This window comes from Bombina bombina, chromosome 4 (genome assembly GCF_027579735.1).
Source record: "Bombina bombina isolate aBomBom1 chromosome 4, aBomBom1.pri, whole genome shotgun sequence".
Taxonomy (NCBI): domain Eukaryota; kingdom Metazoa; phylum Chordata; class Amphibia; order Anura; family Bombinatoridae; genus Bombina; species Bombina bombina.
Genome location: NC_069502.1, coordinates 321,381,301 through 321,394,952, shown reverse-complemented (window position 1 = coordinate 321,394,952; position 13,652 = coordinate 321,381,301). Strand labels below are relative to the sequence as shown.

At 36.4% G+C, this 13,652-nt stretch overlaps 1 protein-coding gene across 14 annotated transcripts in view; it reads right to left on the bottom strand.

Annotated features, from left to right (window-relative positions):
- Nucleotides 1-13,652, bottom strand: part of MBNL1 (muscleblind like splicing regulator 1) — a 277,326-nt gene that overhangs the window by 203,076 nt on the left and 60,598 nt on the right. For 11 of the 14 annotated variants that reach the window (XM_053710047.1, XM_053710054.1, XM_053710050.1 and 8 more), the window contains exon 2: nt 11,762-12,702. The exons of 1 other annotated variant lie outside the window; for it this stretch is intronic. In XM_053710047.1, coding sequence (XP_053566022.1) covers nt 11,762-11,935 — 174 coding nt within the window. In that variant the 5' untranslated portion in view covers nt 11,936-12,702. 2 more of the 14 variants (XM_053710048.1, XM_053710049.1) reach the window with 2 other exon arrangements.

Below are 13,652 nucleotides of genomic sequence, written 5' to 3'. Positions count from 1 at the left end.
GGGACAGAAAAGTCAAAATTAAAGGGACAGTCTAGTCAAAATTAAACTTTCATTATTCAGATAGGACAATTTTATCATCAAATTTGCTTTTTTCTCTTAGTATTCTTAGTTGAAACTAAACCTAGGCAGACTCATATGCTAATTTCTAAACCCTTGAGGGTTGCCTCTTATCACATGCTTTTTAAATTCCTTTTAAACAGAAAGAGACTAAAAGTACACGTGGGCCATATAGATAACACTGTGTACAGGCACAGGGGGTTATTTAAAGGGACACTCAATCAAAATTAAACTTTTATTATTCAGATAGAGCATGCAATTTTAAACAACTTTCTAATTTACTTCCATTAACAAAATGTGCAGAGTCTTTTTATATTTAAACTTTTTGAGTCACCAGCTCCTACTGAGCATGTGCAAGAATAAGTGTGTATGCATTTGTGAATGGCTGATTGCTGTCACATGGTACGTGTATGCATTTGTGATTGGCTGATGGCTGTCACATGGTACAGGGGGAGTGGAAATAGACATAACTTTTAAAATTGTCAGAAAAAAATCTACTACTCATTTGAAGTTCAGACTAAGTTCTATTGCATTGTCTTGTTATCTTGCATTTGTTGATTATGCAAATCTACAGTGTTGACTGGTCCTTTAAGATTTAGCCCAACACAATGCTAACTGCAAGACAATTTAATAAACAGTCACAGTCATGTGATCAGGGGGCTGGAAGAAGGTTATTAGATATAAGGTAATCACAGAGGTAAAAAGTACATTAATATAACTGTGTTGGTTATGCAAAACTGGGGAATGGGTAATAAAGGGATTATCTATCTTTTAAAACAATAACAATTCTATGGTAGACTGTCCCCATAAACATAACATTGATTTGACGGACCATGGAACTGTAAACAACATTTTGCTTAGCTCTCTTGGTATCCTTCATTTAAGAGTAATCCTGCGTGAGCTAAAGAGTGTGCACGTGTCTTAACCCACCAGACAGCAGTGTTTGCAACAATGTTTATAGCAATGTTATACAAAGTTGTGCACACGCCTGCCATAGAATGCTTAAGACATTTGCGATATCCTAAGCTCCAAATAGCCTACAGAAAGAGAAGCACTCTACCAGGAATGAACAACAGCTCAATAGCTTGTTCTATATATATATCCCAAACAAGGAGCAGCCTCTTTTTGCCCAATTGTGCTTTTCACAGCGCGGGTCCTGCCTAACAAGGTCAGTTCAACCCCGTAATACCAGACGTCACACCTCTAAACAAAGAACATGGCAACCCCAGATGATAGTTTCGGCCTATTAGCCTACCTAGATTTACTCTGCAACAACGGATGCCAAGAAAACAATTAATTCTATATCATGATTTATATAAATCCCTGCCCACTTCTGAATGCATGAACCCAGGACATGTTGGAGATGTAACCTGGTGTGGTTAAGTGTGTGATGTGAGTTTAAACATTTTAGTAGTTCTAGCAATGGTTTCCTATGCACTACACGGAATATTATACTTTTTTATTCATTTATTGCAAAAGATGCTCAATGGCTATCTCAGATGAGGAAAATGTCTGTGAATGCCAACACGTTTCCACCTTCTAATATAGTCACTAATTGTATCTCGTATCGTAGAAGAACTAGATGGTTGTGAGCAGAAGATATAAGAAGACATTTTCCTATAACAAAAATACAAGCAATAGATCCTAAGGTACACAGTGTATCAGGTATAAACCACAAACAATAATAAGGCTAAAACCCATAATACTCCATCTGTTAAAGACTGCTGCCTTCCTTATGTTCTCAAACCAAACAGCAAATGTTTTTCTTCTTAGTGGTGCACGTCTACAGGGGGTTCAGTATTTCAACAAAATAACCATCTATTTCAAGAGCAGATAAAAACAATTTGAAAAAAGACCTAGCTCTGTTTTTAAATTGTTATTATCTGCTCTTGAAAAAGACAATTATTTTCTTGAAACGCGTTGAGCCACTTCATCTAGAGAAAAAGCTTTTAATCCTTGTGTTTTATACATTTGAATAAATCTTCTTATAATCAACAATTAACTCCCTGTAAGTATTTTCCATTTAGTGCACATGTGATTCATTACTTGCTGCATTATAATGATCCTCCTTTCCACAGAACACTATTGGGAGGTGAATACATTTTGGATGCTGAACCCCCTTTAGACCTGCAAGCTCCTCCAAGAAGAAAAACAGTCACTCTCCTACACCTGGGATGCTAATAGTTTAGTGACAAGTTTTATTTTTTTTTGTAAGGTTTGTCAATCTGATCTATGTATGCATGTGCTAAGCATAAGAAAACCTGAGCCCGCAAAAAAATTGATCTTCGTTAAACACAGAAACTAATATTCTTGTGCTAAATCACCTTTTTTTTTGTTTAATCAAGTCTAATGTAGTGGTGCAGTATATACATTTGCAAAACACATTTTTACGTTTCTTTTAACTTGAAGCAATCATGAGGCTCTTGTGTGACATCAATTGCCTATCGCTGCGTGCTGAGAGGGAAACACTAAATCACACAGCAGTCTTATGATCCACACTGGCCAGCACTAACTGATCTAACGGTAGTGCTCATTCTACCTGTTGGACACACCTGCCTAATAATGAGTGAACAAATCCACATAAAAAAACAACAAAACTTTAATTTAGAATAACTGTGGAAAACGCTGGGACAACAGTGCTTCAGTCACAGATTGGTGCATATCATGTATAGCAGTGCTTGACAAATCTGTTTAAAAATTAGGAGCCATTTTTAGGAGCCATACGCCACAGATGAATATGTATATAGATATATGGATAATAACCCAAAAAGTTAGGAGCCAGGGGTAAAATTTGAGGAGACAGTGGCTTGCAGGCACCTGGGTTTTTTGAGCCCTGATGTATATGATCTGTGTGTTCTCTAACATCCATAAGTTTCACAGCAACTCTTTACATCAATATATCAAAGTGTATGTTTATATTTTAGCCATACAGAGAGGCGTAAACAACCATATAAACATTTTACAAGATCTGGCTTGAACCGCAAATAAAGGCCTCATGATTTGGAACAATGCCTACAGTGTATTATTTTACCAAATGACAGAACATGTTCACTGTTATGAGCCTGTTCTTTATTCAGACACCGCAAGATCAGCTTAAATTATAAAGCTAAAACAAGCTCAAGGAAGAACTGTTTAGGTATAAATCATTTTCATTCTCCAATAGGGGTAATTTTGACATATATAATCACTACTATTTTGTGAGACATATTAAACCTAAAGATATATCCTGGTTATAAGTTTATTGTATGTTATATGGCCTGAGCTTACAATGTGCGCTGGAAAGGAGGAAGGCAATTCAAAAAAAAATCTGCAAATAACACGTGAATAAAGACTTTATTCTGCACTCAGGTTTTCTGAAGTTACTTCACCTTTTTCCATTATATATTTATAGAGTCTGATTTGCAACTTAACTCCAGCTTCACATGAATCAACCTTCAGTGTACTGGGTAAGCTTTTAAATGAATAAACAAGTATGTTGATTATTCAGAAGTATTTCATTTCCAATTAAAATTTAGAAACTATATTTGAATATGCTGAACACTCGTGACACAGCAATGACAAGGTCACAGGAAAAAAAGGCCCTTATTGAGTCATTTTATATATGATTGTGTTCCTCATATAACTCAAAATATTAACACTTCACAAATTTAGAGGGAAAGCCCAGGCCAGCATATACAATAATCTTTAAACAAATAAAGTATAAAGAGACTCTGAACAACGTGCTCAGTGTTACATCTCGTAATGCAAAGGATTCTGGGTGTTTTTAGTTGGTTACCAAATATTATGAGACACTATTGAAAGTATTTTTAAATCAGGGAAATAGCAAATCCAGGTATTATTTTTTTCTTCTTAACATCATGTTAACAACAGTTACTGCTAATTTACACTGAGTTAATGTTATCTTACGAGTTATTAGCAGAACACTAAAGGAACATTAAACTCAAAATATAATTCCCCATAAAATGTTTAATTATGCACAGTGAAAAAAACTTTGCAATTCCCATTTATCATTTTGGCCGTTTTTTGGCAACTTCCTCTGACCCTCCTGCATGTTGCACATTGATTGCTCGATCAGTGCAGCAGCTCATTTATATCTGTCCCTAGTTAGCCATAGCAAAGGAGAAAAATGATGTCTTCCTTACCGATACCATGCCAATCCATTAGAATAATTTATTAGAATTATTTAGCATGGATTTTCTTCAGTTATATTGGTTAAACATGCAAAAAGCTAAAGGAAACATGAGCTTTTGCAGGCTCTTGTCAGACCCTTATGGAACCACAAGTCAAGCAGCATATTAGAAAGGAGATCGTTATAGTCGCCCTGATTCATTATTAGTATTACTTTGTGTGTTTCAATACAGTTTCTTTAACATTTCTAGGAAAAAAAATCATGATATTTAGGTAGTAAATCTTTTCTTATAATGTTGTGTTAACATCCTATAGTGTCCAAACACTATTAGTCAATGTAGGTATGTCAGTATTGCACTCAACTATCAACTTAAAGGGACACAAAACCCAATTTGCTCCTTTCATGATTCAGATACAGAATACAATCTGAGTGGCTTTTCTACCAGATCTTCCCTACTAAGGTCAACAACTTAGAAAGGAAAAAATAATAGATGATAGATAGATAAATAGGGCAGTACACTATTATCTTCTGTTCATTGTTCTTTAAATTTGGCTGATGATCAGAATCAGTGCTGGAGAGTTTATCGGGGCCAATTTATTAAAGGGCTGAATGACCCTGAATGCCCTTGTTCCCGCTGCTCCTTAACTCGTACACCTCCTCTGAGGCTGCAGACATCAATCCGCTGGATCTCATACCATCGGGTTGATTGATACCCCCTGCAGGGGGCGGCATTGCACAATGTTGGAAGAACTGCTTGTGCAATGTTAAATGCCGACAGCGTCTCTACAGCGGATCATATCCATTCGCCCCCCTAGTATCTACTGAAGATATATATTTGTGGATTGCTGTAGTGCACATGTTAGAGGTGACATCACACTGATTTCATTCAGCTGGGGCTTCACACTTGTTTAACTCTAACCATGCACGTTACTATACTATCAGTTTTAAATAGTCCAAGATTGAAATGGAGTAGCAATGCACTACTGGGAGCTGTGATCCAATGACAAGAGGCATATATGTGCAGCCAATAATCAGCTGCTAGCTCCCAGTAGTGCATAACTGCTCCTGAACCAACCTAGGCAAGTTGTTTTAAATTACATGTTCTGAGTCATGAAAGTTTAATTTTGAATTTACTGTCTGATTAAGGAAGGTGGTTTTGGATATAAGCAGCTAGACAGAATAAAAATGATTGGGTGCATATCCATGAGCGTATTTTGGCCTAGAAATATGCCTGTGGCATCACATTTTGAGGGGTAGTTATATGCCATAATGTCTTCTCACTCCTTTACTCTCTAAAGGTTTTAGCTATTCATTGCATTACAAATGTCTAGTAAATGAGCAGAACCCCTAAGTGTATCCCTGACAAGCTGTGGGAAATTGTCAAGGCAAATATGAGACAAAATTGTTTAGGGGTTTGAGCTTAGGGCAGTAGATTTTCTAATGCTTTGGGCAGTAGATTTTCTAATGCTTGGGGCAGTAGATTTTCTAATGATTGGGGCAGTAGATTTTCTAATGCTTTGGGCAGCACAAAAACTGAACAAAGCTATATGTCACAAAAATAACTTTGATTGCGCGAAATGAATACTTAAATACCAAGCAAACGCTTATTTACAAATAAAACTAATAAAATATTTTCTTTATTTAGTTATTTTTGGTGGATGGCATCTGTTTTAAAAAATAAAATTTTCAAACTTCCAAATGTTTTGAGTAACATTTCTAATAGAGCAATGCAAAAAAATATCAATAAAAAAAAGAGTAAGAAATCATACCAACACGGGTAAGTAATTCACACAGTTGGTAAAAGCATTATGAATCACTGTGTTTGCAGCAGGGCAGGGATTGGGCTGGCATTTGGTCTGGAAAGTTGATACTGAATGTGGGCGTCTAAAAAAGTGACAGGTCCCAAACAAATAAAAATGGTATTATGCTTTTATTACAGAATACTCACGGTTGCTTAAGTAACCAAATTATTTTTGGGTTCAAACATATTAAACTATTTTATTAAATATAAACCCCAGTATAAGCATACACTGCTCCATCATATTTCAAAATATCTGTGATTTAAAAGATGTATTGAACGTAAATACTGAACTGGCTGTATTACATATTTGCCCTTTACCATCATCCAGCCGTCAGAAATTCTGCTGTACTTAGTAGAAGTCTCCTGGGACTTTGGCCAAAATCTGAAAAGCACAGCTGAAGGGTAATGCCGTTTCATGGGGGCTCTTTTGAAACTACTGAAGTTGCCTTTCTTCTTTTCCAAAAATAATCTTGCTTATAGAATGGATCTACAGCAATCTTCTAAAAATATACATGTAGGATAATACTTGCGTATCCTTTATTGAACTCAAAAAACTTCTTGTTGATGGCATTTATGCAGAAGAGTTGAAAGAATGGTAGGGTCTGTTTAGGTTTTCACTCCAGTGATTCTCATTTTACTATACAAAAGCTGGATCCCCAGAACAGGGTCTATGAGTTTCATGGAAACGTTTTTGTGAATGCTTGCTACTGACTGGCCATATTATAATGTAGATTACAAACATGCCATATCTCTTTCTTTACAACATAATAAGAGTTGGCAGTACACACCATACAGTGTTGCCCACCAACCTGCAACTTGTCGCTCTCTTGTCTGGTAAAGTGCTTTACACATTGCATATTGGTGACGTGCATAATCCAAACATGGTTTTTCAACAGGAGTGACTGGAGGTGAGTTGCTGATTCTCTTCAATGTATTGAGCAACATCAACAATATACATTAAAATACTAATTATTATTATTATTACTAATACATTTTTTATGTTTATGATGACCATTCACAATGTATTCGTTTGATCATGCGCCATTATGTTAATCTTTCCAAGTCCTCTTCTCATATATTCTCCTGGGAACCAGACTGTCGGGGACTGTTAGTTTTCACCTGGGAATTATTATTGCAGATTATTTTAAATTTAGTAAGGTTCATATGCAATTTTACAGTTCACTATGTAGGCCTCAACTTGAGTATTGTGTACAGTTCTGGAAGCCATATCTCCAGAAGGATATAAACAAAATGAAATCTGTTCAAAAGAGGGCTACTAAAATAGTACATGGAAGACGTGGCATGATAGTAACTTTCAAGTCTATTAAGGGGCTTAGTAAATCTGAGATTGTGAATATTTTTTATAAAAATAAAAAAATTCAAGAACAAGGGGCCATGATTTCAAGATGAAGGGTAGTAGGCTCAGTAGTAATTTGTGAACTCACTTCTTTTACGCTGGACAGCACTTGTTTATTGGTGGGTGAATTTATCCACCAATCAGCAAGAAGAACCCAGGATGCTCACCAAAAATGGGCGGGCATCTAAACTTACATTCTTGCTTTTCAAATAAAGATACCAAGAGGATGAAGAAAATTTAATAATAGGAGTAAATTAGAAAGTTGCTTAAGATTGCATTCTCTATCTGAATCACAAAAGAAAAAAATTGGATTCAGTGTCCCTTTAATACTATGTAAATAATTAGGAGCAACAGAGTTTTTTTTTATAGTTTTTTTTATAGTTTTTTTTATTCCATATGTTATTGCTTGTAATTACATCTAACATTTTACGTGTAGGTGACACCAACTAACTTCCAGGTTTGCATCTGTTATAGGGACAGTGATGGTACTTCACATAAGTAGCTTTAATAGAAGAGAAACTTCAGTTGATTATAAGAACTACCTCTGTTTCATGGCAGTATTATGCTAAAATAGATAAAGAAACAAGCTTGAAAATCATACCTTAATTTATGTTTTTAACAGTAAAAGTATATATTTCATTTTAAGATGCAACTCAAAGAGTGCAGTTGAGCCTCTCTTGTTAATGGATATATTTGAGAGCAGCATAGAAAGAATAAAGATTAAGATCACCTGTATTTTTATTATATCCAACACCTGACATTTCTCTGACGGTTGGAGACTCTATTTTCAACACCTCACCCAGGTCCGCTATCTTGGGGTCACACTAGACTCAGAACTCACATTCAACCCACATATACAAGCGCTTACCAAATCCTGCCGTTCACACATACGCAACATTTCCAGAATTCGTCCCTTCCTTACTCAAAAAACTACAAAAATACTTATTCATTCCCTCAATTTGTCACGCATTGATTATTGCAATCTACTCCTAAATGGCCTTCCAAAACACTGCCTCTCCTCCCTCAAATCTATTATGAATGCTTCTGCTAGACTCATCCACCTAAGTCGCCGACTACATCAGCTGCTCCGCTCTGCCAGTCTCTACACTGGCTCCCCATACATTCCAGAATATAATTTAAAGTATTAACCCTAACTTACAAAGCACTCAACAGTTTAACTCCCAAATATATTTCCTCTCTCATCGTGAAATATTCCCCATCCCGTCCTCTTCGATCAACCTCTGACCTACGTCTCTACACTCCTGTTATCTCTACGTCCCGCCTCCAAGACTTCGCACGTGCTGCTCCTGTCTTCTGGAACTCCCTACCCCGCTCCATAAGACTGTCTCCAACCTTGTATAGCTTCAGACGCTCCTTAAAAACTCACCTATTCAGAGAGGCTTACCATCTCTCCTCTATCCCTCATCCGAACCAAACTAATACATGTACATGAACTGCCTGACTCACTGCTGCAAATACAACCGATGTAACAAGCTACTCCAACCTTATGTCTCTGCACCCTTAACCTATAGACTGTGAGCTCTCCAGAGCAGGGCCCTCTTCCTCCTGTACTAGATTTGTTTAGTTTTGTTATGTTTTGTATTTTATCACAAATCTTTATCGGCGCTTTACAAATAAATGATAATAATAATAATAATAATAATAATAATAATTATATAATGATTTACTCTAAAACTATGAATTCTAAACCAAATACAAACAGAGCACCTGCCACGATGGCACCCACTTAGGGATTCTACCTTTCTTGGAAGACAAACAAACAAATAATTAGTATAAATTAGCATACATATTTATACAGCATAACTCAGAAACTTAATGAGCAAGGACTGATTAAAAATGTTTATAATTAAATTCCATCACACTCAGAACAAGTTTCACCATGACAGGGCCTTTGTTTCAATGGGCTCAATTTATCAAAGGTTTCGCCTGCCTATCACTGCAGGTTCTCCCAAGAGAATCTGCAGTCATAATTTATCAAGCAAAGTTCATCAGACCGTTGCTTCCCTAACTCTTCTCCACCTCTTAGGTGGAGAATTTCAATCTTCCCGATCTTGTCCAACTGGAGAGATTGACAGCTCCTGCCACCGTGTGATTGGCTGTGCGCAGGCAGGGGCAGCGTTGCACAAGAGTGCAAAAGGCGTTGCACAGAGACGAGCTGCGGCGGATAGGGGCGCATATGTACACCCCTGACCTCCGACGTTTGATAAATCGAGCCCTATATGTATACTTTGATTTCCAAATTGACCTAACTTTAAAAATATAGGCCATGTGGGTAAACTACTAGCTGGCTGTGGGCAACCCTATACCAACTAAATTAATCTAGTTTAATTTTATTTTTCACTACTAGGATATGGAAAAGTGCCGTAATGTTACATTATATTTATAAAGCTGAGTTAACCCTTGGGAACTGTATCACAGATCCAATCCCCAAATACTACCACCACAAAGCTAGATTTTCCTGATTAAGTACATGTGAAAATGATGAAGAACCTGATTTACCAAGGTTCATACTAAAAAGAACTTGAGACCTATTGATAAGAAACACTGCCTTAAGACTCAAAAGAAGACAAAGTAACATTTGGTTGTAAAAGAGAGGGCCCAACACCAACCTCTATGCAGGGGTGTCCAACTTTTCAGAAACTGGAAAAGTAGATTGCCCAATCAAATACATGAGTCAGAGCTGTGTTGTCACCCCTATACCTTACAATGAACATATCGACAGACTTACAAATGTCAAAAGGGTATCTAGAGTACACGGAGTACTACTGATAAAGACATGTTGTTTGACGATAGGATTGCCTCTGCTCATATTAAATCTAAAATACTTGTGCTCTCCTATATTGTGATTCAACACTTATGTGGCAGATATAGAAATTATAATTTGTTTGCAGCACCTGTCCTTCACACTCCCTGCAAAAGGCCACATCTATTTCAAAATTGACTTGTTGGCATTAAAAGCTTTGATTGGTTAGAGACCAAGTTAAGCAAACAAAATTGAAATGAAGCCAATGATACTCATAGGTTAAATGATTATATACTGCTCAAAAATGTATTTAATTAGCTGTTACACAAACTTACTAAAATGATATGCCTCGAATAATCAAGAATATATAAAAAAAAAAAATCTGATTCTGTAAACAACTTTAATAGTTAAAACATAAAAAACTATCAGATTTCAGATATTTTTGGTTCTTTTACTTTTTTAAAGGGATATAAACATGAAATAGTATCTAGAGGCTTAATAGCCCCAACTATTTTAATGTACTCTGCAACATATGTGCATTAAAGATGTCTGCTTTAACTTTTTTTTAATATACATTAATCTATATTCACCTTTTCCACTCTGCATTGAACTAGTAGGTACTCTCCATGCATGAGCTTGGTTGACCAGCAAGTGTATGGTGTTTACGCATCAATTAGCAAATTCCTAGGCTCTTACATTGGCAGCAGGTATGTGCATAAGGTGTCAATATGTGAGTTGAAAAGTTACATTTATGACAAACTAATACTAATTTAAGGGACATAAAAGTTAAATTAGTATGTTATGGTGGTATAGACCCAGCTCACAACACACTTTGCTGTACACAAAGTGTGTTGTGAGCTGGGTCTATACCACCATAACATACTAATTTAACTTTTATGTCCCTTAAATTAGTATTAGTTTGTCATAAATGGAAAAGCCGTTTATATTAAAATATGGTTGCTATTTAGCAATTATGCAATTTACAATGATCTTTTTCTTTCATTATCTTCACACTCTACTCTGAAGCAAGTTGTATGCCAATAATTTTAGTATTCATCATGTTTCATGCTCACAAATTGTTATAAATAAATAAATAACCTTAATGTGTAGCCTTCTATTGAAGGTCTTGCTAAAATATGTGTGGGTGTGTGTGTGTGGGGGGTCACTATGGCTAGGGGACAAGGCCTTCAATTTGACATGCATAACCAGCAATAAGGTTGTTTTTTTTGCACGCAAGACACAAAAGATAATTTACAAGCAGAATATATACATGACATCACCAATGGACACGGTTGATTTAACATAATTCTTTGGTATGCAGTCTGGTATTTAATTCACAGGATTTGGAATACAGTGAGTTTGCAATTTCTACATCAGTTCTCTGTGCCTTCCATATTGCAATAAAACTCTTAAGTACTGAGGTAATCAAACGCTCTCAATATATTAAAATAGCATGAGGCAAATTTCTTAAAATAAAGAAATAAATAAACACACATTTTCCTACTACCTTAAATATAAAACTGATATAGAAACAGCCATGAAATAAGAAGCTGTGCACAATTTCCATACTATAAACATATTTGTTTATAACTAATGTCTTTATTTACTCTTTATCCTAAAAATGAATGTAACATTTATGTAATGTTTACTCACTTTCAATGAATCAAAGCAGGCGATTACTCGTCCATTTTCGACTTGGCAGCTTTTCGACGGATGTGCAAATTTACATTCTGCGTCTGGCCGTGAACATGTCCCTCTTTGGAACTCTCTACACACTTCCAACGTTAGCCATTTTGTGTCCCGAATTGGTGCCACACTAACAGCCATACTTTATATTTACAGGTAGTTAAAAACTCTCAGTAAAAGTGAAATAAAACCAAACCAGGTACACCGTAGCTGTGAAACTCAACTCCAAAATGTATATCTTTGTTTTATTGTTAAAGAGTAAAATTGTGCTCTCTGTATTCTCATACAGATGTACGTATTTGGAAACAATCTCTTACAAGGTTATGTATTCTGAAATGTGACGATCACCAAACTTAACAATGATAGCCTGGAGCTTACACTTTGCTTTCAGTAACCCATTTGGAGTTCCAATTTTCGAGCCCAAAATACAAGCATGAAAACGTGGCAGACCCTCTGCTGACACAGAATTTCCAAGCTGCTCTCAGTAAAGTTGTCTGAAAGGTAATCTCCACACAGCTGAATTGACAATTGGGTTTTGTGGTGCAATCGGTATTGATTAGTTTGGCATGGAGAGATACAGCAGTGTAAAGCAATAATCAAAAGGCTTTCTCTCTCCCCCTCTCTATCCCCTGTGTGTATTGCTCTCTCCTTGATTCACGGCAGCAGCAACCCTAGTTTTTCATCAAATGTTTCCTTTTTGCTACTATAATAACAGCGTAACACCGTGCCTGATGCATAGGGTTTGTCTTGATTAAGAACAGAAAAAGGGGTTTGTCTGGACTAGATTTGCAGGGTGGATGTGCTCTTGTCGCAGTCTAGCTGGCAGCAAGCAAGGCAAAAGCAGAGACTGCTCTACAAGCGGGTTCCAAGCAGCAGAGACGTCAGAAAAGGCACTTCTTAATACCAACCTGTAGAAAAAACAGACATGTTAAACATTTACCAAGCAGCACTTTACTTTCTATTGCACAGTTTACTCTCCTACCCATGTGTTTTCAATGCAAAATTTAAGCTTGCCTCTTTCTCCCCATGCAAAATACTTACAGAGTAGCATATTGCAGCCAGCCATCGTAGATTTATTAAAAAAAAGGGGCTGTTTCCCTTGTGAAGCAATGCATGATAGGAAGATAACCAATCACAGATAGTGTTGCAGCAATATTCTGGGCAGAAAGCCAATAATGTGGGCTGTCTTATGAAAGGTCGCGCCTGTCAGAGGTTCATTACTATGCAATAAGCACAGAAAATATCCATCAGATGTAAATAATTCCTCTGCACCAGGATTCGTAAGTGGGTCTTAAATTTACCCAACATGCAGCATGCATGTTATTTTAATAAAAAATCAGCCAAAGAGAAAAAAAAATAGCAGAAAATAAGCAGAAGCTTTTTGGAAAATCACTAGACAAAAATGCAAGCTCTAAAACAGCAGATCAGATCCAAGCTAACTCTTCTCCTGCGTTGCCTGTTCTGCCTTGTGCACAGCCTGCTTTCAGCGTGCTGCATCTCACATGAATATGAAAGGAAAGGAGGGGTGTTTATAAATGGTACATTCTTCTGACCTATCAGATTCACTTCCTTTAAAACTATAAGCAGATCTGCCTGCCTGTTCACACAATCCTGCACCCGTCTTTACAGTAAAAACTATTTTATTCAGCTAGCAGACTCTTATGTCAATATTCCAAAGACAGGCAAAAATATGAACAAAAGCACTCTGTATTCCAGCATTTTTTTTCCATAAAAAGTCTATATGATGAAGAGAAATATAGCAACTACACTAAAAAAGGATATCTGTCCATGTTAATGTTTACCCTAGGGGATACTGCTGTTAAATAGTAAATAGGCTTTTTGATTCCAGCAATACAAT